This window comes from Hyperolius riggenbachi, chromosome 11 (assembly GCF_040937935.1).
Source record: "Hyperolius riggenbachi isolate aHypRig1 chromosome 11, aHypRig1.pri, whole genome shotgun sequence".
In the NCBI taxonomy this organism is placed as follows: Eukaryota; Metazoa; Chordata; class Amphibia; order Anura; family Hyperoliidae; genus Hyperolius; species Hyperolius riggenbachi.
Window position 1 is genome coordinate 218797097 of NC_090656.1, and position 27117 is coordinate 218824213.

At 44.4% G+C, this 27117-nt stretch overlaps 1 protein-coding gene across 4 annotated transcripts in view; it reads left to right on the top strand.

The window, feature by feature from the left end:
* GAS2 (growth arrest specific 2) overlaps nucleotides 1-27117 on the top strand; it is a 137716-nt gene that overhangs the window by 84174 nt on the left and 26425 nt on the right. For all 4 annotated transcript variants that reach the window (XM_068261382.1, XM_068261381.1, XM_068261380.1 and 1 more), the window contains exons 5-7: nucleotides 2509-2572; nucleotides 11791-11938; nucleotides 17872-17979. In XM_068261382.1, the coding sequence (XP_068117483.1) occupies nucleotides 2509-2572; nucleotides 11791-11938; nucleotides 17872-17979 (320 nt within the window). The remainder of the gene's footprint in view (nucleotides 1-2508; nucleotides 2573-11790; nucleotides 11939-17871; nucleotides 17980-27117) is intronic.

A 27117-nucleotide genomic window follows, 5' to 3' on the forward strand; every position in this document is an offset into this window, starting at 1 on the left:
AGAAGTGGTCTTCATGGAAGAGTTACAGCCATAAAGCCATACCTGCAATGTGGAAACAAGGTCAAGCAACTTAAAGGGAAGGTTCAAGCAAAATAAAAAAATGAGTTTCACTTACCTTGGGCTTCTACCAGCCCCAGGCAGCCATCCTGTGCCCTCGTAGTCGCTCACTGCTGCTCCAGTCCCCCGCTGGCAGCTTGCCGACCTGGGAGGTCGGCGGGACACATTGTGTACATTTTTACGCATTCCTGCTAGGGCAGGAGCATTAGCACATACATTTTTACGCATTACTGGTTCAATGCGTAAAAATGTACGCATTGAACCAGTAATGCGTAAAAATGTATGTGTTAATGTTCCTGCCCTAGCAGGAATGCGTAAAAATGTATGCAATGCGTCCCGCCGACCTCCCAGGTCGGCAAGCTGCCAGCGGGGGACTGGAGCAGCAGTGAGCGACTACGAGGGCACAGGATGGCTGCATGGGGCTGGTAGAAGCCCCAGGTAAGTGAAACTCCTTTTTTTTATTTTGCTTGGACATTCCCTTTAAGGATGCACGAAAACATAGGAACTGGGGTGCAGAAAAATGGCAGCAGGAGCTCTGGACTGATGAGTCAAAATTTGAAATATTTGGCTGTAGCAGAAGGCAGTTTGTGCATCGAAGGGCTGGAGAGCATTGCCATAATGAGTGTCTGCAGGCAACAGTGAAGCATGGTGGAGGTTCCTTGAAAATTTGAGGCTGCATTTCTGCAAATAGAGTTGGAGTTTTGGTCAGAATTAATGGTGTTCTCACGGATGAGAAATACAGGCAGATATTTATCCATCAAGCAATACCATCAGGGAGGAGTATGATTGGCCCCAAATTTATTCTGCACCAGGAAAACGACCCTAAACATACAGCCAGAGTCACTCAGAAATCTCTTCAGCGTAAAGAAGAAGTCCTGGAAGCGATGATATGCCCCCCACAGAGCCCTGATCTCAACATTATCGAGTGTGTCTGGGAGTACATGAAGAGACAGAAGGATGTGAGGAAACCTACAGCCACAGAAGATCTGTGGTTAATTCTCTAAGATGTTTGACAACCTACCAGCCCAGTTCCTTCAAAAACTGTGTGCAAGTGTACCTAGAAGAATTGATGCTGTTTTGGAGGCAAAGGTGGTCACACCAAATATTGATTTGATTTAGATTTCTTCTTTGTTCTTTCACTGCATTTTATTGATTGATGAATATAAATGATTAACACTTACGTGTTTTAAAGCATTCTTTGTTTACAGCACTTTTTCACACTTGCTCAAAATGTTTTAAACGTTTGCACACTACTGTGTGTGTATACACTATAGCAGGCATGAACAAACTTGGCCCTCCAGCTGTTAAGGAACTACAAATCCCACAATGCATTTGCCTTTATGAGTCATGACTGTGGCTGTCAGACTCCTGCAATGCATTGTGGGACTTGTAGTTCCTCAACAGTTGGAGGGCCAAGTTTGCCCATGCCTGCACTATATAGTGGTTTGCAAAAGTATTTGGCCCCCTTGAAGTTTTCCACATTTTGTCATATTACTGCCACAAACATGAATCAATTTTATTGGAATTCCACGTGAAAGACCAATACAAAGTGGTGTACACGTGAGAGGTGGAACGAAAATCATACATCATTCCAAACATTTAAAAAATCCTTGTGTTAGAATGGCCCAGTCAAAGTCCAGATCTAAATCCAATCGAGAATCTGTGGCAAGATCTGAAAACTGCTGTTCACAAACGCTGTCCATCTAATCTGACTGAGCTGTAGCTGTTTTGCAAAGAAGAATGGGCAAGGATTTCAGTCTCTAGATGTGCAAAGCTGGTAGAGACATACCCTAAAAGACTGGCAGCTGTAATTGCAGCAAAAGGTGGTTCTACAAAGTATTGACTCAGGGGGCTGAATAATTACGCACACCCCACTTTGCGGTTATTTTTTTTTCTTTAATGTTTGGAATCATGTATGATTTCCGTTCCACTTCTCACGTGTAAATCACTTTGTGTTGGTCTTTCACGTGGAATTCCAATTTAAATTGATTCATGTTTGTGGCAGTAATGTGACAGAATGTGGAAAACTTCAAGGGGGCCGAATACTTTTGCAAACCACTGTGTGTATATATATATATATATATATATATATATATATATATATATATATATATATATATATGTATATATATATATATGCCTTGTGCAGTGGAGGAAGGGAACGGTAGCACAAGAATCTGGTAAACTTCTGTCCGTTTTCCTTGAAAATAGCATTGAACATAAAAATAAATAACAGAACTATATTACCACCACGCCTTCCCTTCACATAAAGCGTGTGGGTGGTCTGTGAAGCTGGAGTTACGAGGCATTCGGGACCCTCTGCCGGTTTGGGGTATTGCAGCTCTCCGCACCAACACTTTTATTAAGAGAAAAAAAGAAAGTTTATATTTTGGGTTTGACGTTTTATAACAGCTTTTATACCTTTGGTGTTATTTTCTCTCTCTCTCATAGTCCTCCACAAACAGCCGCGGGAGGTGTGCCTCTGCCTGCTGGAGCTGGGCAGGATAGCCGCCAGGTAGGTGTCTTTACTATAAACCCCCCAAGAAAAGGGGGCATTTCTTACATATTTTTACTTTTAATATTTCTCCTGAAATAACACAGTATTTCCTGTCATAATAAACCTTGCCCTGCTTGCAATAATAAGCTTTTGGTGAAACGGAGCCTGGGCTGTGGAGGTTAATGAACATCTTGTGGACAAATGTGGGGAAGAAGATGCTGAAGAAAGCTCCACACTGTACTTCAGGGTTTAAAGGGGGGCTCCACCTGGGGCAAAACTAGCAGGGAAAGTGGGTACATAGTCATGTGATGCCTATCCAAGGAAAGTGTGTACAAAGTCATGTGGTGGCTGTCCCAAGAAAGTGTGCATAGTGTCCAGGAAAAGTGTGTATAAAGTCATATGATGACTGTCCAATGAAAGTGTGTATAAAGTCATGTGATGGCTGTCTAAGGACAGTATGTAAAAAGTCATGTGATGGCTGTGCAAGGAAAGTGTGTATAAAGTCATGTGATTGCTGTCCAAGGAAAGTGTGTATAAAGTGATGTGATGCCTATCCAAGGAAAGCGTGTATAAAGTCATGTGATGGCTGTGCAAGGAAAGTTTGTATAAAGTCATGTGATGGCTGTGCAAGGAAAGTTTGTATAAAGTCATGTGATGCCTATCCAAGGAAAGTGTGTATAAAGTCATGTGATTGCTGTCCAGGGAAAGCGTGTATAAAGTGATGTGATGCCTATCCAAGGAAAGCGTGTATAAAGTCATGTGATGGCTGTGCAAGGAAAGTTTGTATAAAGCCATGTGATGGCTGTGCAAGGAAAGTTTGTATAAAGTGATGTGATGCCTATCCAAGGAAAGTGTGTATAAAGTGATGTGATTGCTGTCCAAGGAAAGTGTGTATAAAGTGATGTGATGCCTATCCAAGGAAAGTGTGTATAAAGTCATGTGATGGCTGTGCAAGGAAAGTTTGTATAAAGTCATGTGATGGCTGTGCAAGGAAAGTGTGTATAAAGTCATGTGATGCCTATCCAAGGAAAGTGTGTATAAAGTCATGTGATGGCTGTCAAAGGAATGTGTGTATAAAGTAATGTTATGGCTGTTCAAGGAAAGTGTGTAAAAAAGTCATGTGATTGTGATCCAAGGAAAGTGTGTATAAAGTTATGTGATGGCTGCCTAAGCAAAGTGTGTATAAAGTCATGTGATGCCTAACCAAGGAAAGTGTGCATAAAGTCACATGATGGTTGTCCAAGGAAAGTGTGTATAAAGTCATGTGATGGCTGTCCAAGGAAAGTGTGTATAAAGTCATGTGATATCTATCCAAGGAAAGTGTGTATAAAGTCATGTGATGGCTGTGCAAGGAAAGTGTGTATAAAGTCATGTGATGCCTATCCAAGGAAAGTGTGCATAAAGTAATGTGATGGCTGTGCAAGGAAAGTGTGTATAAAGTCATGGGATGGCTGTCTAAGGACAGTATGTAAAAAGTCATGTGATGGCTGTCCAAGGAAAGTGTGTATAAAGTCATGTGATGGCTGTCCAAGGAAAGTGTGTATAAAGTCATGTGATGCCAATCCAAGGAAAGTGTGTATAAAGTCATGTGATGGTTGTGCAAGGAAAGTGTGTATAAAGTCATGTGATGGCTGTCCAAGGAAAGTGTGTATAAAGTCATGTGATGCCTATCCAAGGAAAGTGTGTATAAAGTCATGTGATGGCTGTGCAAGGAAAGTGTGTATAAAGTCATGTGATGGCTGTCCAAGGAAAGTGTGTATAAAGTCATGTGATGCCTATCCAAGGAAAGTGTGTATAAAGTCATGTGATGGCTGTGCAAGGAAAGTGTGTATAAAGTCATGTGATGGCTGTTAAAGGAAAGTGTGTAAAAAAGTCATGTGATGGCTGTTCAAGGAAAGTGTGTATAAAGTCATGTGAAGGCTGTCCAAAGAAAGTGTGTATAGTCATGTGATGGCTGTTCAAGGAAAATGTGTATAAAATCATGTGATGGCTGTCCAAGGACAGTGTGTATAAAGTCATGTGATGGATGTTCAAGGACAATATGTATAAAGTCACATGATGGTTGTCCAAGGATAGTGTGTATAAAGTCATGGGATGGCTGTCCAAGGAAAGTGTGTATAAAATCATGTGATGGCTGTCCAAGGATAGTGTGTATAAAGTCATGTGATGGATGTTCAAGGGCAATATGTATAAAGTCACATGATGGTTGCTCAAGGAGACTGTATGTAAAGTCATGTGATGGTGATCCAAGGACAGTGTGTACATAGTCATGTGATGACTGTCAAAGGACAGTGTGTATAGTATAAAGTCATGTGAAGACTGTCCAAGGAAAGTGTGTATAAAGTCATTTGTTGGCTGTCCAAGGATAGTGTGTATAAAGTCACATGATGGGCACTTTGTTTTTACTTTTTTGAATCTGTTTTGATAACCCTAGTTCAGCTTCCCATTTTTAAAACCTCATATGGTAGTAAATTTGGAATCATTAGCAATGCACAGTGTTTTTTGCATTGCACGTCTGTAATTGCTGCGATCTCTATATTGAATTGAATGTACCTGGCTGGCTGCATCATGTCGCTTCCCTTTATTTGGAGACAACAGTGCAGCTTTCCAGAACATAAAGGTGTCCAGACTCCACCCCCTATCTCATCATCACCCATACAGGAAGCAGTCAGAGAGGAGCTGGGAGGAGGCCATAGCCAGTCTCTCTGAAAACTTGTGTGACAAAAAGTGCAGACCCTACTGTAGAAAAGTCATGGAACTTGGCCTGACTCTAAGTTTGGGAAGTTTATAGCCAGGTGCAAGCTCTACTGGAAAGGCAATTTTAAATAACATTAATTGCGAAAACATTTGTCCAGCGCTTATACGGGTTTATAGGAAATTTTAACAAGATTGGAATTTTTCCTTAAAGAGACTCTGTAACAAAAATGTCATCCTTTTTTCTACTATCCTACAAGTTCCTAAACCTATTCTAATGTGCTCTGGCTTACTGCAGCACTTTCTTCTATCACCGTCTCTGTAATAAATAAACGTATCTTTCCCGTCTGATTTGTTGCCCTGTGTCTGGATGGCTGCCAACTCTTCAGTGTTGTCGATCTGTTATGCACGCCCCCCCCCCCCCCCCCTCCAGGCCCCCTCTATGCACATTCCCGTGTGTGTTATTTACTTTAGGCAGCGTCTCTGCTCTTTTGTCAGTAAAAGAAGAGAGCTGCCTTTTACAAGCTGGATGAATAGTCCTCTATTAGGCTGTGAAAGGAGCTGGGCCGTCACCAGGGCCGGCCTTAGGTTTCATAGCGCCCTGAGCGAAACCGGATTTTGTTGCCCCCCCCCCCCCCCCATAAGTAGCATAGTTGTCCCCATATAGGTAGCATAGTTGCTCCCAGTGTAGGTAGTATAGTTGCCCCATATAGGTAGCATAGCTGCCCTCAGTGTAGCTAGTACAGTTTCCCCCAGTGTAGTAGTATGGTTGCCCCCAGTGTAGGTAGTATGCCCCCAGTGTAGGTAGTTTGCCCCAGTATGCCCCCAGTGTAGGTAGTTTGCCCCAGTATGCCCCCAGTGTAGGTAGTTTGCCCCCAGAAGTGTAGGTAGTTTGCCCCCAGCGTAGGTAGTTTGCCCCCAGCATAGGTAGCTTGCCCCCAGCGTAGGTAGCTTGCCCCCAGCGTAGGTAGCCTGCCCCAGTATGCCCCCAGCGTAGGTAGCTTGCCCCAGTATGCCCCCAGCGTAGGTAGCTTGCCCCCAGCATAGGTAGCTTGCCCCAGTATGCCCCCAGTGTAGGTAGCTTGCCCCCAGCGTAGGTAGCTTGCCCCAGTATGCCCCCAGTGTAGGTAGCTTGCCCCAGTATGCCCCCAGTGTAGGTAGCTTGCCCCCAGCGTAGGTAGCTTGCCCCAGTATGCCCCCAGCGTAGGTAGCTTGCCCCAGTATGCCCCCAGCGTAGGTAGCTTGCCCCCAGCGTAGGTAGCTTGCCCCAGTATGCCCCCAGTGTAGGTAGCTTGCCCCAGTATGCCCCCAGTGTAGGTAGCTTGCCCCCAGCGTAGGTAGCTTGCCCCAGTATGCCCCCAGCATAGGTAGCTTGCCCCAGTATGCCCCCAGCGTAGGTAGCTTGCCCCCAGTGTAGGTAGCTTGCCCCAGTATGCCCCCAGCGTAGGTAGCTTGCCCCAGTATGCCCCCAGTGTAGGTAGCTTGCCCCCAGCGTAGGTAGCTCGCCCCAGTATGCCCCCAGTGTAGGTAGCTTGCCCCCAGCATAGGTAGCTTGCCCCCAGTGTAGGTAGCTTGCCCCAGTATGCCCCCAGCGTAGGTAGCTTGCCCCAGTATGCCCCCAGCGTAGGTAGCTTGCCCCAGTATGCCCCCAGTGTAGGTAGCTTGCCCCCAGCGTGTGTTCCTGTTTTTCCCATGTCCTCCTTTCTTATTTTTTGTGTCCCCGTGTATCCTCGTGTGCCTTTTGTCCTCCTCCATCCCCCTTTGTGTCCCCCTGTGTCCTTATTTGTCCATTGTGTTCTCCTTCATCCCTCTGTGTCCTCGTTGGTCCCATGTCCCTCTTCTTCCCTCTTTGTGTCCTTGTTTGTCCGCTTTGTCCTTCATCTCCCTTAAATGCGTTGTCCCTTGTGTCCTCCTTCATCCCTCTTTGTTTTCCTGTTTTGTCTCCAGTGTCCTAGTTCATCTCCCTTTACCCCTGGATGCAGCTAATCTTGTCAGATCTGACAATAATGTCAGAAACACCTGATCTGCTGCATGCTTGTTCAGGGTCTATTAACAGGAGAATGGCAGCCTCCATATCCCTCTTGCTACAGTTGTCCTTTAAATGATTTAGATCACACATTATTATTATTCCTGCTCCTGTGACTCCTAGCACTTGAGGATGACTCGAGGGTGTCACAAGGAAAAGTGACTCAGAGCAGTAAAAATATAAAAGGTTCTAATTTTCGATTACTTTACAAAAAAATGGCCGTTGTTGAAGAATTGTACTGACCTCCTGCCTGAACAGGAAGTAAGGGGGAAAAAATCACATAATTCGGAACACTGATAGCAATAAAACCCCAAACTTTTTGATAAAGTATGTATTCTGGTGTTTTTCAGACATTACTGCAGCCAAATAGATCAGCAGGACAGCCAGGCAACTGGTATTATTTGAAAGGAAATAAATATGGCAACCTCCGTATACCTCTCACTTCAGGTGTCCTTTAACCCGAGGTGACATGTGACATGATGAGATAGACGTGTATGTATAGTGCCAAGCACACAAATAACTAGGCTGTGTTCCTTTTTTTCTTTCTCTGCCTGAAAGAGTTAAGGTTCAGGTATGTAACAGTTTTTGCCTGTGTCGGGAACGGGCCAGACTATAGCATAACCCTCACTGATAAGGAATTACAAGCATAAAAAGGTTCCTGTCAGTAAATGGCTTCTGGGAGCAGGAAAGAGATAAAAAGGGTCAATAATTCATAGATTTGAGCTCTGGCATACTTCAATGAAGGTGTCATTGAGCAGAGACAATGAAACAGAAAAAACTTAAAAAGTAGATTTAAATATAAAATAAAACTGGGATATCTAAAAAAAAAGGTCATTTTTAGGAGACTGAGGATAGATACAATTGTTTTTCTAATCAGTTTATTTTCACCTCGGAGGTCCTTTAAGGAAACAATCAATAGTGCAATCATCCGGGATCGATTGGGCCTAATCAGCAGCTTTTCTTACAATACGATCTGAACAATCTGATCGGAAATAGAATCCTCCAGTATAAATTGCACCGGTAATGGGCTTGCGGGGTCGGTCAATCTCAGGTAAATTAGATAAAGCGTTCAAAACGGTCAGAAAAAATATTGAGCCTGGATATAGCAACCTTTAGGGCCCTTTCCACTAGCGGCGTTTGCGATGCTGAATCGCAAAATCGCAAACCGCTAGTGATTTTGAAATCGCTATGGTTTGCTTTTTAACATAGGAATCGCGGTAGGTAATTTCCACTACCGCGATTCGTTTTTGACTCAAACGCGATCGCACTGCGGAGCGATCTTTGCCGCGATTTTGCTATGCAGTGCATTGCATAGCAAAATCGTGAACGCAATCGCCGGGAAGTTTCCTGCACTTGCGATTCAGCAATCGCTAGCGTTTAGTGCAAACCCTAGTGATTGCTAGTGGAAAAGGGCCCTAAGACTGACTTTTAGTGGGCTCACTCATTCATTGCGTTCCTTGCCAAAAATATAACAATCCTGGAGAAAATTGCTCGGAAAGTTTTTAAGCTTTTAGGACTTTTCCGCAGAGCGGTAGAATTCTTGGCAGCCCTCCTCCCCTCCTGCACAGTAATAAGATGGGCTCATTTTATTTTCCTGACTTGCTATAAATAGCTGAACGCGTTTTTATTCCTTTCTATAATCTCCCACCTATAAGAGGCCGGGAGCGGGCCGGCGGCGGTGCGTAATCTCCCCCCGATCTTTCGGGCAGACCCGGCGCTATCCAGCAGGTTCTTTTATTACTCGGCCTGTGTGCAGGTGTCGGCCGCTGGCCCGCAGGGAATTCCAGCGATTTATGGGCTGCTGGCCTGGCCAGACAGACAGGAAGTCGATGGAATTTTTGTAAGCGTTCCCTCGCCGACTGCCGTGAAACTTTCATCAAATGGACTGCAGCAAGAGAGGAGCTGATCCTGGCCGCACTGTGGCTCAGGCCGTCCATATCTGATGCTTATTGCGCTGTGTGTGGGCAGATAGTCAAAACCGCACAATCATGTGGATCTTCCAGATTGTCCAATGACAGCCAAACCAGGCAGGCAGGGGAAGTATAACTTATAATTAGTGATGAGCGGAAATTATAATATTCTTTTTTACATTATTTTTCACAAAGCTGGTAAATTCAATTTTCAAGCGAAAATTAATTTTATTTTTCATGTTTTTTGTGCTTTTTGTGAATACCGATTATTTGCGGTAAAAATTGTAGCGGTAAAAATATTGTTTTTCTGCATTGTCGCACTTTATGCGATTTTTCGCACTAAAAATATTGGGTTTTTCACATTTTCGCAGTAAAAATACAGATTTTTCGCGTTTTCGTCAAAAGCGCAAAAAGGCGAAAATACAAGCCCGTTTTCTTGATAATTTCTCGGAATCAAAAATAGTGTTTTTGATGTGAAAATGACTTTGGCGAAATTTGCAAGCAACACTGCTTATAATAAAATCCTGCTTCTCCATTCTTTATTGCCTGTATAATTATTCTATCTGCTTTCGTCTCAAAGTAACATCATCTTTGTGAAAATCAAAAGGCCCCATCCCCCCTCCTCCCCCCAGATTACAGCTTAGTAGCATTGGCAGCTTCCATTGCATGGGTATGTTATATCCAGGTCTTTCAAAAAGCTCTTCAGTAAGGAAAATTAGCTCTCTTCTACTTATAGTCAATAAAGCTTGCACACAGAAGCTCTCTGCTGTGTTTGCTTTGGTCATATCTCTGCAATTAGTGTTCATAGAACAACCTAGGAGCTTACGGCTGCACTGACAAAATGAGGCTTCCTTAAGACAGGACGCTGAACTGCACACTTGCCGAGCAGTTCAGCGTTAGGCAATCGTGCAGTTCAGTGACGCGTCAGCTGCTCTCTAGTGCTATTTGGGTGCAATTTAAATGCAGCCGTATTGCAGCGGTAGTAACACTAAAAGTGGCAAGCGTTGACATGTGTTGGTGTTACCTGGTGGCATAGGCCTACGAATTGCTGAGTCTAAGAAAGGCTGCGGTCCCACTCAGGTGTGACTCTATGGGGGGGCACCTGTCTAGTGCCAGTACTGAGTGCTCATAAGTGCCAGGAGAGCAGCAGACAGGCAGTGAATTCCCAACCTGTTTGTTACCCGTATGAAAGAGGCCTGACTGATAAGTGAGGATGGTGAATGAGATGCTGAAAATGTCCAGAATTGTGCCCTTAGTAATAATTATTGCAACAATCATGTTCTCTGAACTCTATTAACTATTGGTTTTCTACTTGGTGTTCAAGCTTGGTGTTTAAGATACCCAGAATCCTCCACTCTCTGTTTATCTCTTTTGATCAGAAGTCTGTCCAAACAGGAAGTAACATTTATTGCATCCATTTTCACCCCTACCTGTTGGCTGGTTTTACGGTAATGACACATTCATTCCACAGGGAGGAGGGATGCAGGTTCTGAGCAGGCAGCTTTTGGGAGTATGGACTCCCATCTCAGTAACAGCTGAGAGCTGTGCACAGCTTTCACACTGTAACACATGCAGAGCTTCAGAATTTATTAAAATATTTAGAGATTAGTCGACAAGGATTGTGTTATTCTAAAGGTACCCTTGCGGTATAATATTTTCCTCAGATAGGATGATTCAATCAGATTTTTATGATTGAATTGTACAGAAAGTAGATGGTATGTGGGGAAAATTGCCTTGAAACGATTCTGTGGTCGATTGGAATACAGAATTTTGTCAATCGAAATGTTGGATTTTACAATTGTCTCTGAAGAGGGATACTAATCAACCCGTTTATGGGAACAATTAATAATTGGCTTCCGATTACTTACGATCCCGCAAATCTGATTGAATGATCGCATCTGAGGAAAATTTGTTTAAAGGTGCCATTAACGGTACAATTTTTTCAACACATGAGATCTTTCAATGCAAACTTCATGATGGAAAGTAATTGGAATGTAATTATTGATTGTTCCAATAAACAGGTCGATTAGGGCATTTTCTCTCTTCCAATTAGATTGGAAAATTTCCTCATCCAATCAACCATAGAATCGTTTTACATCGATTTTTGCCACACACTGTGCAGTTTTATCTATGATTTGATTGTCAAATTTGTGTTAAAAGATCGCATCTGTTGAAATAATTATACCATTAATGGGCACCTTAAAGTGGACCTGAACTCTTGCACAGGACAGAAGGAAAACACAGATAAATGCACCCTGTATGTATTTAGAGAGTTTAGCCTTTCCAATTCCCCCTTATCTGTGACTAATCACAAGTTGTAATTTGATCTCTCCCCTGTGTCAGCTGACTGCCTCAACAGAGCAGATAATTTGTAAACACAGGATGTTAACCCTATGTCTGCTTCCATGAAAGCAGGAAGTAGACACAATTCAGACTTATTGCATTGATTTGTATGTGTGATTTTTTTCTGTAAAGGTCATTATGCTGTTGCTTATCTTTTAGAGCAGAGAGGAAGGTCTAAGTTCAGGTTCGCTTTAAGAGCTAGCGCTCACTCAGGTATACATACCATATATATCCAATAACTAATCATGTCTCTTGATTGGTAGGTACGGTGTGGAGCCTCCTGGGTTGATAAAACTGGAGAAAGAGATTGAACAGGAGGAAACTCTGTCAACCCCGACGCCGTCTCCGTCCCCCTCCCCCACCAAAACCTCGTCTGGAAAGAAGAGCGCTGGTAAACTCTTAGATGATGCAGTAAGTACCCGACTCACGCTGTATATCCACCTATTTACTTGGATAGCTACCTGACCAACTAATGCAAAAAGATACTCACATTTTCTAAGTCTTGTTTCGGTTTGGGCCTCTTTCACACCAGGACGTTGTGTTTTAGGGGACGTTAAGGTTGCATAACGTGCCCCAAATGCAACGCATGGTGGTGTTAAAGGAGAACTGTAGTGAGAGGTATATGGAGGCTGCCATATGTATTTCCTTTTAAGCAATACCAGTTGCCTGGCTACCCTGCTGTTCATTTGCCTCTAATACTTTTAGCCATAGACCCTGAACAAGCATGCAGCAGATCAGGTGTTTGACATTTTTGACAGATCTGACAAGAAAAGCTGCATGCTCATTTCTGGTGTGATTCACACTACTGCAGGCAAATAGCTCAGCAGGGCTGCCAGGCAACTGGTATTACTTAAAAGGAAAGCAATATGGCAGCCTCCATATACCTCTCACTACAGTTCTCCTTTAAAGTTGGACGTCAGATTGAGTTGCATTATGAGGCTCTTGGTGCTATCCTGGGAGGTCCGGATCTTTTTAATGATTCGGATGATTCGAATCGGATCATTGAAAAGATCCGGATCTTTGAACCGAATCTTTGAATAGTTTTACTAGGGAAGCGGGAAGCTGGGGTGCAGCAGAGTGAGAGGTGCAGGAGAATGAGGGCACATTAAGGGTGCTAATGGGGAAGGGAGAGATACAGCAGGAAGATTGTGCTTGTGCACAGAAGCTGCAGTTCCTGTTTCTTCCAGACATCCACTGTGAACCGAATCCTTTATTGTGATGATCCATATGATTCGACTCACAAAAAAGATCCAAAGATCCGAATTGTTCATGATCTGGACAACACTACAGTGCAGTGAATATTAATTAGCCATGTGGCTAGGAACAATAGTGGACTCTCCCCTTACTGAGCATGTGCAAACAGTCTAGCAGCTAAAACCACCTATAACGCACAGCATACTGCACTTTCATTCAACTGTAGTGTTACAATGTAACACAACGTGGACACTGTGAAAAGCCCATTGATTTTTCATTACTGTGAGTTGGGCTGTGTTACAGGCGGTGTCTATAACGTCCCACTCTGAAAGCAGCCTTACCCTGTGATTGATTTTATCACAGCAATCATTTTATGGTTCATAGATCGTTCTCTTAACCAGTTCGGCCTATCTGGACGAGCTTCCTCGTCCAGATAGGCACTGCTGCTGCCGCCGGCTGGTGCGCGCGATCGGGCGCGCCCCCGCGCGCGCTCCCGCTGCCTGCCGCTAGCCCCCCGATCAGTGAATGGGAATATAATTCCCATTCACCGATCTAACTTCCCCGCAGAAATACCGACGCTTTCTCTCTAGAGAGCGCGGTATTTCTGCCCCCAGGAAACATCTCCCCAGCATTTTAGTTGTGAAAAAAAGTCCTGGATGCGAGCGATCTCGCATCCAGGACTTTTTTCACTGTGGCCATCTTGTGGCCAAATAGTAAACTGCACCAACATACATTTTTTATAAAAAAAAAAATATTATTTTACATTTAAAATTAACAGTTTCCCTCCCACACCAAAAATTACCCACATACACTTTTTTTTAATTAAAAATATTAAAAAATACAATAATAAAAAAAAACAACATAAATAGTTACCCAAGGGTCTGAACTTTTTAAATATGCATGTCAAGAGAATATGTTATTATATTATTTAAAATTATAAGCTTATAAATAGTGATGGACGCAAATTGAAAAAATGCACCTTTATTTCTAAATGAAATATCGGCACCATAAATTGTGATAGGGACATCGTTTAAACAGTGTAATAACCGGGACAGATGGGCAAATAAAATACATGAGTTTTAATTACAGTAGCGTATATTAATTTCAAACTATAATGGCCAAAAACTGAGAAATAATGAATTTTTTTCATTTCTTTCTTAATCTTCCTGTTAAAATAGATTTAGAAAAAAATAATTCTTAGCAAAATGTACTACCCAAAGAAAGCCTAATTAGTGGTGGAAAAAACAAGATATAGATCAATTCATTGTGATAAGTAGCAATAAAGTTATAGGCGAATGAATGGGAGGTGAACATTGCTCGGATGCATGAGATTTTCGGACTGCGGTGCTGAACCGGTTAAAGGAACTCTATCTATGGCACTACATCGCAAAAACTGTAAAATGTAAAATATGTGCAAACATATACAAATAAGAAGTGCATTTTTTCCAGAGTAAAATGAGCCATAAATTACTTTTCTCCTATAATGCTGTCATTTACAGTAGGCAGTAGAAATCTGACAGAAGTGACAGGTTTTGGACTAGTCCATCTCTTCATGGGGGATCCTCAGTAAGGCTTTTATTCTTTATAAAGATATTCCCTAAAAATCATTTAAACAATGATGCTGGCCAGCTTCCCTGCTCCCTACACAGTTTTTTGGACAGATCAACTGCCATTCACCAAGTGCTTTTGAAAATAAATATATCCCTGAGAATCCCCTATAAAGAGATGGACTCGTTCAAAACCTGTCACTTCTGTCAGATTTCTACTTTCTACTGTAAGTGACAGCAACATAGGAGAAAAGTCATTTATGGCTCATTTTACTCTGGCAAAAAAAAATGTACTCCTTATTTGTACATGTTTGCACATATTTTAAATGTTACAGTTTTTCACTGTAGTGTCCCTTTAACATGTTTTTTCAGTTGAGATAAGAATTGTTTGGGAAGTGCTCTAAAGTACAGGTGTATTCCTTTCACTGCTTATCAGTTTGTTTACTGTTATCAAATTCCTTTCATGCTTCACTGATGCCAAACTGACGGGCTACTTGATCATGAGGGGAGGGGGAATTCCCTCCCACTACATCTGTTAATCCTGTGTGTGAGAAAGCTCTCACTGGCAGCTGTCTGTGTCTATCTGACTGAGCTGTCTGCAGAGAGCAGAGGAGAAATGTATCTTGTTGTAAATGTGTGTAAAAAGCTGACACTTGAGGCTTTTCATATAACTCTGCAGTCTGACATGCAAAGAACAGTGACATATTGAAACAAAGATTCACCTTTGCAAATTAAACATTCCAACACAGCTAAATATCCAGAAAGCAATCATGGTCGTGATCGCTCTGGAAATACGTGATTGGGTGGAAATGACATCCCTGGGCCAACCAGAGGCCCCCAGCCAGGCCCTAGCAACCAATCACACGAGGGGAGGCCCTGCCCTCCCCTCCTGTATATAAAGTGGGGACCTTTTCAAGAGCTACATCCTTGATAGACTCTGTGGCACTGAGAGGATCATCTCCAGGCCATATCTGCATAAGCAAGAGCGTTTTCAGTCCTTACATTGCCCTTATACTGTCTGTATCTGATACTTGTATTCAGCCAATGATTGCTTAACCTCCTTAGCGGTAACCCCGTGTGTGACACGGGGTAAGCCGCCGGAGGGTGCCGCTCAGGCCCTGCTGGGCCGATTTACTTAATTTTTTTTTTGCTGGACGCAGCTAGCACTTTGCTAGCTGCGCCAGCACCCCGATCGCCGCCGCCGCGCGCCCGATCGCCGCTATCCGGTGCGGCGCGCGGCCCCCCCCCAGACCCCGAGCGCTGCCTGGCCAATCAGTGCCAGGCAGCGCCGAGGGGTGGATCGGGTCTCCCAATGACGTCCCGACGTGATTCCGCCCCGTCGCCATGGCGACGGGGGAAGCCCTCCAGGAAATCCCATTCTTTGAACGGGATTTCCTGATCGCCTATCGCCGGAGGCGATCGGCGGGGCTGGGGGGATGCCGCTGAGCAGCGGCTATCATGTAGCGAGCCCTCGGCTCGCTACATGATTTTAAAAAAAAATAATTAAAAAAAAACTGCTGCGCTGCCCCCTGGCGGTATTTTTCATACCGCCAAGGGGGTTAAGTTAGTTGTAGTCAGTGTAGTTGTCAGTGAGAGAGTGTACTGATTGCTGTGCTTACTTCAGGCAGATAACTGACTTGTATACTTGTATTTAGCTAGCCAGCGAGTGATTAACTTAAGTTAGCTGTAGTCAGTGTAGTAGTCAGTGACAGTGTACTGATTTGCTGTGCTTAGTGCAGACAGGTTCAACTTCACACTGGTTCTATTGCTCTATTACTGTATACTTGTTAGCTAGCTAAGCCAGTCAGCAAGTGATCAAATTCAGTTAGTTGCAGTCACTGCCACTGGTCCATCACTAAGTTTAGTCAGTGACGTTGTACTTTGCTACTAGCGTGCAGCCGGTTAGTTTGCTGTGTTCATAGTGCAGGCAGACCGTGGCACTGTCCACTGATTTTCGTGTTCTATTACTGTATTCAGAGTTTTTTTTCATTTTTTTTCTTAAAAATCAAGCCCCCTGTTCTATTCTGTCTGTCTGTCCCCAGGCCCACACACACATATTGACTGTAAAAATCAGCACACTTTCTCCACCTTGAAATCTTGTGCATACAACATGTCTGGCAGGGTCGTGGTAGGAGAGGGAGTGCCATTGCCTCTACCAATTTTAGGACTGGTCAACAGCCAGGAAGAGGGCGCTCAGCTGTAGGGGGTGCAGCAGAGTGGCATCTATCAGCAGCACAGCCTGGGCCGAGTCAGCCGACGCTGGTGGCACCCATTTTCAGCACCTTGGGTCGCCATGTGGTCATTCAGGAGAGTCACTCACAGGCATTGATGGAAATGACGGAGGTGCAGCCCATCATGACTTTATCCCAGACCTCAGCTGTGAGGAGCACTCTCAGCAGCAGCACACATCTCCTGGTGTGGTGCCATGGTCTTTCTGTGCTGCCGCACTGACCGCTTTAGTCCTCATCCTGCTGCTGCTGAGTTTCACCGCCAGGGGCCACGGATGCATGTAATGTTTTGGGCAGCATTATCATGCTGTGGTACCACCAGTGAGGTGCCATGGTCTTTCTGTGCTGTCACACTGACCGCTTAGTCCTTCTCCTGCTGCCACTAATGGTCTATTTCTGCATTCCCACCGCCAGCGGCCATGGACAACCCTGCTGCCATGTCATTGCTATCGCTGCAAGGAGAAAAAAAAAACATTTACAAAAACCTCTCTGGGTGTTTTTGTTGCGTCGGCCACTCATCCTCCTCCAGTATTACCACCACTGCCAGGTACCATTGGAACTCACCATCACCTCTGCGATTGCTTAAAGTGTATTTCCCTGTTTAAAACCAATTATTACCAATTAATAGCCACAGTTAAAGTGTTGATTTAACTTTAAAATACATTTTCTTAAAAAGTAAAAGTACTTTTTGGATTTTTTTTTGTTTAAGTTGTAGCCCCTTATCACGTTTATAATCCATGCAATTTGGGGGATTGTAGCATGTATGGGGGCCTTGCTATTGGCTAAAACGATTTTCCGTGATCACGGCCGTGAATTTCCGTGATTGCCTCATTCACAGGAATTATCCGGGTCGAATTCGTGAGTCCGTTTCAAATCCGGAAATTAATCACGGAATTTCCAAATTTTTTTCAACCACGGCCGAATAGTCGAATCCGAGCATCACTGTTTGGCATGCTTTTTGCAGCACCGATTTGCATCCGATTCAATAATTGTTATCGAAGTCGATAGTCGATCAGCTGCCAAATCACCTGATGTATGGCCACCTTTACTCTGCTTTATTTGCTCAGCAATTGTTTAATTACAAGACAATCTGATATTTTGACCTGCAAGTGGCGATGTTACCATTCAGCTTCATTGACATGTAAATACTGTATACCTTCCAGTGACATTACTGCATATCAATGTTTTAATGTTTTATACTAGTTTAATGCTGTGTTTAATGTTTTAGAGCAAAAATGTAATTTTGAGTTTTACTGTATACTACTTTAATGGGAGTGAATGGGCAGAGAAAAGGAGGGAATGGAGGAAAGACAAAGACGTATGCATGAAATGGCATCCTTTATGCCGCGGCTGAATATTGTCCTGTGTATTTCAGGTACAGCATATTTCTCAGGACCCTCCATGTAAATGTCCCACCAAGTTCTGTGTGGAACGTCTCTCCCAAGGAAGGTACAAGGTCGGAGAGAAGATACTCTTCATCAGGGTGAGTGATCTGGTCTTCTGATGGGGTTCTACAGCTCGAGCCTGGTGTCCAGTGTTGTTCAAAAAGCGGGCATCAAAAAAGGGCGTGTGGAAAAAAAGGGCGCAGGATATAGCCGAAATTATAAGTTGTAATATAAAACAATATTTTTTGTTTATAGCTTATAAATGAAAATCTAGTGCTAAATAGGTTGAAGAAACGGAAATGAAACGTCAAATAACATCTATAACAAAAACCGATATTTACACTTGTATTAAGCATAGTGATACAATGGTAGATTTTACAGGTATTTTACTGCAATTATACCTAACTGTAATGTCACACAGATCTCTCCCTATCCCTATCCCTCAAACCCCTCCCCCCTTTGTGTAAATATACATAATTAAATAAATTGTATATATTACAAATATTGTACTGTAACTATACCTAACCCTACTCTCACAGAACCCTCCCTGTACCTATCCCAAACCCCTAGACCCCCCTGGTGGTGCCTAACCCTAACCCCCCCCCCCCCTGGTGGTGCCTAACCGTAACCACCCCCCGGGTGGTGCCTAACCCTAACATCCCCCCGGGTGGTGCCTAACCCTAACCACCCCCTGGTGGTGCCTAACCCTAACCACCCCCTGGTGGTGCCTAACCCTAACCACCCCCTGGCAGAGGCAGAGGATCAGCAGGACTGCCAGGCAATATGCATTGTTTAACTTGAGGACCAGAGGTTTATACCCCACCTAGTGACCAGGCCATTTTTTACAATTCTGCACTTCACAACTTTACAACGATTTATTGCACAATTTTACATTTTTAATCAAACCTCTCCCTCCTCTCTTCCCCCTCAATTAGCCCTACACTACCTTACACATGGCTCTGGCAGGGATTAGATTGTTAGCCTATCAGAGGGACATGTCAGTGACAAGACAATATACTATGTGCAGCGCTGCGTTAGATGTCAGCGCTATATAAACATTTATTTCGTTTATAAATACGGAACGCAGCCTGCCAACGCTAAGCAGCTGCTGGCAGGCTGATCGCTGTGGCCATTTGTTTACTAAGACGGGAGCTCCCGCTCCTTCAAGCGCAAGCTCCTGTCTAATCTCGCTCCTCGCGAGATCACGCCACATGGTGTGGCTGAGGAACAACGGAGCCACTCTGTGGTTGCCATCCTGCGTTAGGCGGTCGCAGAGTGGTTAAAAGGAAATAAATATAGCAGCCTCCATATCTCGGTCACCACAGGTTCAAGTGGGGGAAACAAACAGGTAAGGCTGATGATTTGAGAGATGTTTACTAATTCAGCGGGAGAATCAGGCCTGTGATAGCACCGGGAATGATGCAGGCAATCTTGGCGCAGAGTATCGATCCTCATTTGTGTGCGCCTCGAGTGTGCTGCTGCCAGGGTGGAGGGGGTCGGTGCTCTAAAGTGACTTTTCCCACTAACTCAACTTGAGGGATGGGACGTAATTCCGCTGCCATGGCAACAGAGCCCGGGATTCCTCTTTTGGGATTTGCCGGGAACAGAAGGCATTAAACGTGAGCGATGTCTGCAGCCGTACGGCTGAGCTGGATTGATGTCTGTTTAGTCCATTAGCACATTATAAATCCCGGCCCAGCCTAACCCGCCGCTCCACTGCAAAAATTAAACACACATAATTTATGATAGACGCGTGAACGATTATTGCCCAGGCTCACCCCTGTATCATTTAACGGCTCTAATGTGTCTTCCGCACTCACTTCTGTTTCTTACGCAAATCCCACTGTCTTTCAATGCGTGGTGGGTGACTCTGACCCATCATATCGAGCCCACCCGGGTTTGTAACATTTGTCTGGTTATGTTATGGATCAGTAAAACAAACAGGATTTTGTCCTGGCAGGCTTAAAGGGGTCCTGTGGGCTTCCTCAAGCCTCCCGTAGCCCGCGAGGTCCCTCGGCGTCCTCTGGGTCCACTCTGTGGTACCGCCCGCTGGCGGTTCCATTAGGAGCGCAACTGAAGTTGTGCGCAACTGCTCATGCGCGGCCCATCCGCACTCCCGGCTCTATCACGCACCTGACCTTTGTTCGGTCTTTCTTGGAACCTTACATGTGCAGGATCCTTACGGCAATGGGCGCATGATCGAGCCGGGTGCGTGGACGGACTCACATGCGCAATTGTACACGACTTCGACCAAAGTCACGCACCTAACGGAACTGCCAGCGGGAGCACGTAGGGGACCCAGAAGATGCCGGGGGACCTTGCGGGCTACGGGGGGCTGGAGGAAGGCCCAGGTAATCTCAGATTAGGATTTTTTGTACTTCTACTAGTCGGGAGCGACACAAAGGCTGTTATAAGGAAACTGCCACGCAAAGTACAGTTTTGACTTCTAAAAACAGAAAGCATTCGCAGTTTTCACCTCTGGAAATCCTTAATATTGAGGTGGAGTTTTTATTTTGTTGTAACTTTTTATCTTCAGTTATATATTTAATTAATCTTCTGGCACACATATCCATCCAACATACCTCCCCTTCATTCATCTCGGATCCAGAGACCTGCCCTCTCTACTCCTTCAACACTCTACGGATGTCCATCACTTGCTCACTCCCCAGGCTCCAGGACAGCTCTTACCCTTTGGAACTCAAACCCCCCCCCCCCCATCTCTTCACCATTGCTTACCTGCCATCTTCATATCTCCCCCCCTCCCCCTTGGACTTACACCCACCCATGTGTCCCTCCCCACACCAGTTAGATGGTAAGCCTACTGAGTAGTGCACACCATGAAACGCATGGTGGCACGCAATGAAGCGAATGACCAGAATTGGCGGGGCACTCACCGGAGTGGTACAGATGCTCGCGGTGACAATTCAAAAATATACCGGTCACAGGCCCAAGGGGCATACATACAAAAATGGCGCTGGGAAAATTGGGTTCAGGTTAAAGCCAAAAAACTGCTCACCCTGCACCTGTAAAAGTCCCGGCGGCGTTAAAGAGACACTGAAGCGAAAAAAAATATATGATATAGTGAATTGGTTGTGTACTATGAATAATTACTATAAGATTAGCTGCAAAGAAAATATTCTCATATTTTTATTTTCAGGTATATAGTGTTTTTCTAACATTGCATCATTCTATAATATGTGCAGATTACACAACACTCAGCATTCAAAATGATCCTTTCAGAGCAGTCTGTGAACTAATGACCTCTCCTCTGCCAGAGAAAAATACATTTGTTTACTTACAGTTGAGATAATAAAAGTCAGAAGACAGCCATCTCCACAACTTTGAAAGTCCTAGAGCTTAATGGCTTGTTTGCATAGAGATAACAACTGGAGTTTCTTAACTCTTCCTGTACCAGAAACAATTAGACTGATGTATCTGATCTTAATGTTTTATTTCTTAGCTGTACTACACATACAAATCATAATATCATACATTTTTTTTCGCTTCAGTGTCTCTTTAATTACTATTCCCCCTCCAGGCCGCCATGGATTAGGGGAAAGACATAATTCAGCTGCCAGATAATGCTGGCGGCCACATTACTCTGTTTTTAAAGTAATTTGGGCACCTTCGAATTACTGTCTAAGCGCCGCTATATAGCTGTAATTTACATTACGACCTATGGCTGCGCCAAGGCGCCCAAGTTTGCTGTTTTGCGCTGTTACGCCGAGGGATACACATACACTAGGGTAGACTTCCCGGTGGTTCGTTGGTTGTCGGGAAATCGAGTGCTGTCACCACCACGCACCCGATCTAGCCCTTGCGACTGAGATCTGCCAGCATGCCTAATCAACCCTCCCAAACGATTTCTGCCAGAATTCGGTCAAAGCTATCAATCGTCATGATCAAATCCAGTCCTGTGTGGGCAATGCTTAGTGATATGAATCGTTCAACAGGCACTGAGGAAATAGTGTCAACTCTATATAAATGCACAATAATAAGAATAATATAAAATGGACAAGTTAGCGTTCTAGAATAAAGAGGACCTTCCTGCCAAATGAAATAAATGAAGCGGTGAGATATTTCCGCGGCTCTCCGCGTCCTCTTTATCCTCTCCTCAGTGATTCTGTCAGGTCAGGCCAATCTTCCAGCGCTGACCTGCGGATTGGAGATTTAATTAAAGCTTCCAGACATCTCGCTGTGCTTCCCGGTCCTGTGGAAGTGTCGGACGCGGAGAGTGGAGGCGGAGGTCCCAGAATGCATCACCATAATGGGCTCTGCTGACCTTTGTGGATATTAAAGCGTCTTCATTCACAAGTCGTGTCACGCAGCCGGCGGCTCTGACATGGAGAAGATTGTCTGCGTCCCACTCTGTATACCGGCATTAATGGGGTGACATAGGAAGAAAAAATGTGTATCTTAACATATAAGCTCATTGTAGATGCTGCCCATGATACATCTCATTATATAGAAAACTGACAGTCTCCTGGACCTGGGTAGTTTTGGCCTTTTGACCTTCTCACTCCCAGCCCCTCTAATAAACTGAGGGAGTGCAGTGATTGGGCCCCCGATTATGGAGCCTTGTCCCCGCCTTCGAGACTATCGACTCCTATTAAAGGATAATGATTTGACAATGCAGTGCCTAGCACACAAATAACTATGCTGCGTTCCTTTTTTTCTTTCTCTGCCTGAAAGAGTTAAATATCAGGTATGTAAGTGGCTGACTCAGTTCTGACTCAGACAGGAAGTGACTACAGTGTGACCCTCACTGATAAGAAATTCCCCTTTTTTACCTCTTTCTTGCTCTCAGAAGCCATTTTCTGCTAGGAAAGTGTTTTGTAGTTGTAATTTCTTATTAGTGAGGGTCACACTGTAGTCACTTCCTGTCTGAGTCAGGACCGAGTCTGCCACTTGAATACCTGATATTTAACTATTTCAGGCAGATAAATAAAAAAGGACCACAGCCTAGTTATTTGTGTGCTAGGCACTGTACATACCCATGTCTATCTCATAATGTCACTTGTCAGTTTGGGTATCCTTTAAGAAACGAGCAAGAATCAGCTTGCAGTGATCGGCAGTCTGGGGCAGCGTCCCCTGCCTGATTGTAGTATGGCCCACAAACCGGCGCGGCTTCTTCTTATTGATCATGGCATGGCTGCTAGTATGTATCTACTGTACTGTCACCGGACACGGGACAGAGGGAAGGGGGACATAGGACACAGAGGGACACAGGGGAACGAGGACACGGGAACGGAGGATTAAGGAACATAGGACACGGGGACATGGGAACGGAGGACACAGGAATGTAGGACACAGGGGGACACAGGGGAACGGGGACACAGGGGAGAGGAGGACACAGGAACGTAGGACACGGGGGACACAGGGGAACGGGACACGGGAACGTAGGACATGGGGACATAGAACACAGGGGAACGGAGGACACGACAACGTAGGACACAGGGGGGCACAGCAGGGGAACGGGACATGGGAACGTAGGACATGGGGACATAGAACACAGGGGAACGTAGGACACGGGGACACAGGGGAACGGAGGACACAGGAACGTAGGACACGGGGGGACACAGGGGAATGGGACACGGGAACGTAGGACATGGGGACATAGAACACGGGGAACGGGGACACAGGGGAACGTAGGACACAGGGGGAAACAGGGGAACTGAGGACACGGGAACGTAGGACATGGGGACATAGAACACAGGGGAACGGGGACACAGGGGAACGGAGGACACGGCAACATAGGACACAGGGGAACGGAGGATACAGGGTAACAGGGGAACAAAGGACACAGGGAAACGGAGGTCACAGAGGAATGGAGGACACAGAGGAATGGGGGACACGGGAACATAGGACATGATTTTTGTAGATACATTTGGACTAAAAGACGCACTGACTTTTTCTCCCACTTTCGGTAAGTGTAAAACAAACCTATGTGCACCGTTGGGTTATGAAGAGAAAATCTAATGTTATGCGTGTATAAATCGCAACCATTCCATGTTGTGTCTAAAGTCCGGTACACACCTTCAATTTTGATTGGCCAATTTTACCAACTCCATGTAGTATGAGGACCAGCAGATTTGAATAATATGAGCAGATTGTGTAGGTAAACTATCATACTACATGGAGGTGGTAAAATTAGTCAGCAATTGGCCCATCAAAATTGAAGGTGTGTACCAGGCTTAACAGAAACTGGCAGATAAAAGCATTAACGGTTTACATACTCTGTACCAATCCGTTTGCAGAGCTTGTTTTTATGTTTGTAGAATATGCTTTTTCATTAGCTGATAAATAAACACATTTGAAAGAGGCACTGTAGGGACATGATGTAGTAGAAGGCAGTACATTATTCAGGATATCCACTTTTACACAAATTTTCCTGGTTTTAGCATCAAAAACACTTTCTTTATCGATGTATTGCTGTGTATTGGTATGTAGCCACGCCCTCCCAGTGATGCCTAGGCTGTTTTACTCTGTGGAGTTCTCCCTCTGAAGAGCATTCTGGGAAAGTAGGTATTGTTTGTACTGACTTCAAAACACGGAGTAAACAAGCATTCCACAGAGCTGCACCTGACAGGACTAAAGATGTTGCCCACACAACCACTGTGTCTCTAAAGATGTTGCCACCTGTGATACATTTTAGAATGTAAATCACGGTGAGGAAAGGTTTTACAAAGGGCAAACACTTATGCTGCGTACACACTGGCGACTATGGTCGTTTGAAACAGCTAATTAACGATCGTTCCGCCGACAATCGGGGAAAAAAACTTTACCCAACGATCATTAACACGAACGACAAAAGAACGACATCGGGAAGATGGAAATATCCAACCTGACGGATCATATCTACCGACAATCGTTACAAAACTATAGTGTGTACAGACATCGGCCGAGAACGAGCGTTACAAGGGCCAATGCGCCTGCGTTGAATTCTGCCCAGCTTCCGTACTTGCTTTGTAGCGCGGCCGTAAAGATTGTTACATTGCTCATTTCAATTAAACTTTGTGCTCAAGTTAACAATCATATATTTGTATCTATTGTAACTCCATGTCAGTGTGGTTTTTTTTTATTTTATATAAGTATGTACGCAACATATCCTTCTGATCGTTCTTTTCTGCGAGAACGATCGTTAAAATGTGTATGATGATCGCTGCATCCCATCGTTGCATTCCTATCATTGCCGTATCGTTCGTCTTTCAATTATCGTTCCTAGCGAACGATAGTTATCGCAAGTGTGTACGTAGCATAAGGGCTCTTTCACACTACAGGCAGCGGTAAAAAGCTAAAACGCTGCGTTTTTGCTGCAGGCGTTTTAAGGCGTTTTAACACCAATACATTACTATTAATTGTAATGAGAAACGCCGCGGTAGTCCCAGAAAAAGCACCTGGGAGCGTTGAAACGCAAAACGCGGCGTTAGAGGTGAAAGGTAAAATGAAAGTCTATGGACTTTCATTTTACCTTGGAAAACGCCAACTTTGGCCGTGGCGTTAAAACGCCGAAAAAGCCCTCTGGTATGAAAGGGCCCTAAATAAATTGTTTTATAAATAAGCAATTTTATGCATTACGTTGTTATTTTCACTACAGTCCCTCTTTAAATTTTGCAATCAGTAGTTCCATTTTAATTTATGCAATCAGAACGAACACCGCCCCCCCCCCCCCCCCCAACACCACCACCCTCCGCATTCTGATGCACAGACCTTCAGAGCTGATTGCTGCAGCCTTCTCAGTCTGTGCCCCGCCTACCTTGCCCCCCAAACAGCATGATGATGCAGATGCGGAGCATTCTGTTATCTACTTCAGCTGGGTCACGTGACCACAATTTTGAGAGCCAAAAGGAAACATCTGTGCGCTCTGCTTACTATACAGCTGGGTGATGAATTCAGATCTTGCCAGTGAATGGGCTTTGAGAAGATGCAGGCAAGAGGCAGCAGAATCTTCAGAGTGAATTATGACATAATGGCTGTTCTCCGATAGATCGCTATCGTTCCCCTGATGCAGCACTCTGTTATTAAGTGTCGGCAGCTCGCAATCTGCAATCTCCGGCCCTCGTTCATCACAATTGTTTCAGGAAGCCGCAGTCGTGTCGGTGGCCCGGCGCGGATAAGTGATGGAGGGGATGAGGCGGTTTCCGGGTTGTCAGATGGCGAGGGCGCTGTGCTGATCGGAGAGATAGGAGCGCAGACAGCGGCTATTATCTGGCTTTGTGTTCCGTCAATAACACGACTGTCACTCAGAGGACAAGCTACGGCTATAAATCCCCCCTCTGATTATATACTTATCTGGAGACGTCTATATTATCCGCTGAGCTCAGGGCGCGGGATTCGCCAGATAACTTGCTTTTTTTTTTTTTTAAATATATTTTTCCAGTTGTAAGGTCCAGACAAGGGATGGTCAATGAGATGTTAATTATTGCAAGTTTATGCAAATTTTGTGCAAATTTTATGCAGCTTGCAAGTGGACCAATAAAATGCAACACACACACACACACACACACACACACTAAAGGGGCATACAGACATGCGACTAAAGTCGTTGGTAACGAACGACTAACGATCGTTTATAACGACGATCGTTACAAAATAACCGCTAACGATCGTTAAGGGTAACGATCAGCGACTGAAGTCGTTGCAAACTGGAAATCCGTCCTGGCGGATTTTTTGTAACGACGATCGTTAGCAAAAGTACGTGTGTATGCTGATCGTTACAAAAACGATCGTTCGTTAAGTACCGTACATGCGCAGACAGAGAGAGAGAGAGACAGAGAGATGTATATAGATATATATATATATATATATATATATATAGATGTAGATAGATGTATAGAGATATATAGATATATGTTGACATAGATAGAGATATATCTATCTATATCTCTCTCTCCCTGTGTGTGTATATATATATATATATATATATATATATATATATATATATATATATATGTACGCAACTTCCTCTTTCCTACTGGCCATTAACAATGACGTTCGTTCCGGGTTCATTGATCTGAATAACGTTTAGCATACTAGATGCGCTGTATCATACCTTCGTCACTTCCGCATCGTTCGTTCGGAAACGATCTGATCGTTTCCCACTTTCAACACCTCTTTACTAACGACCTTTTCATTTCTCTCCTTAATTGATCGTTCGTCGTTGCTTACGAACGATCGTTATCGCATGTCTGTACGTAGCTTAAGACACACACACACACACACACGCACCACACACA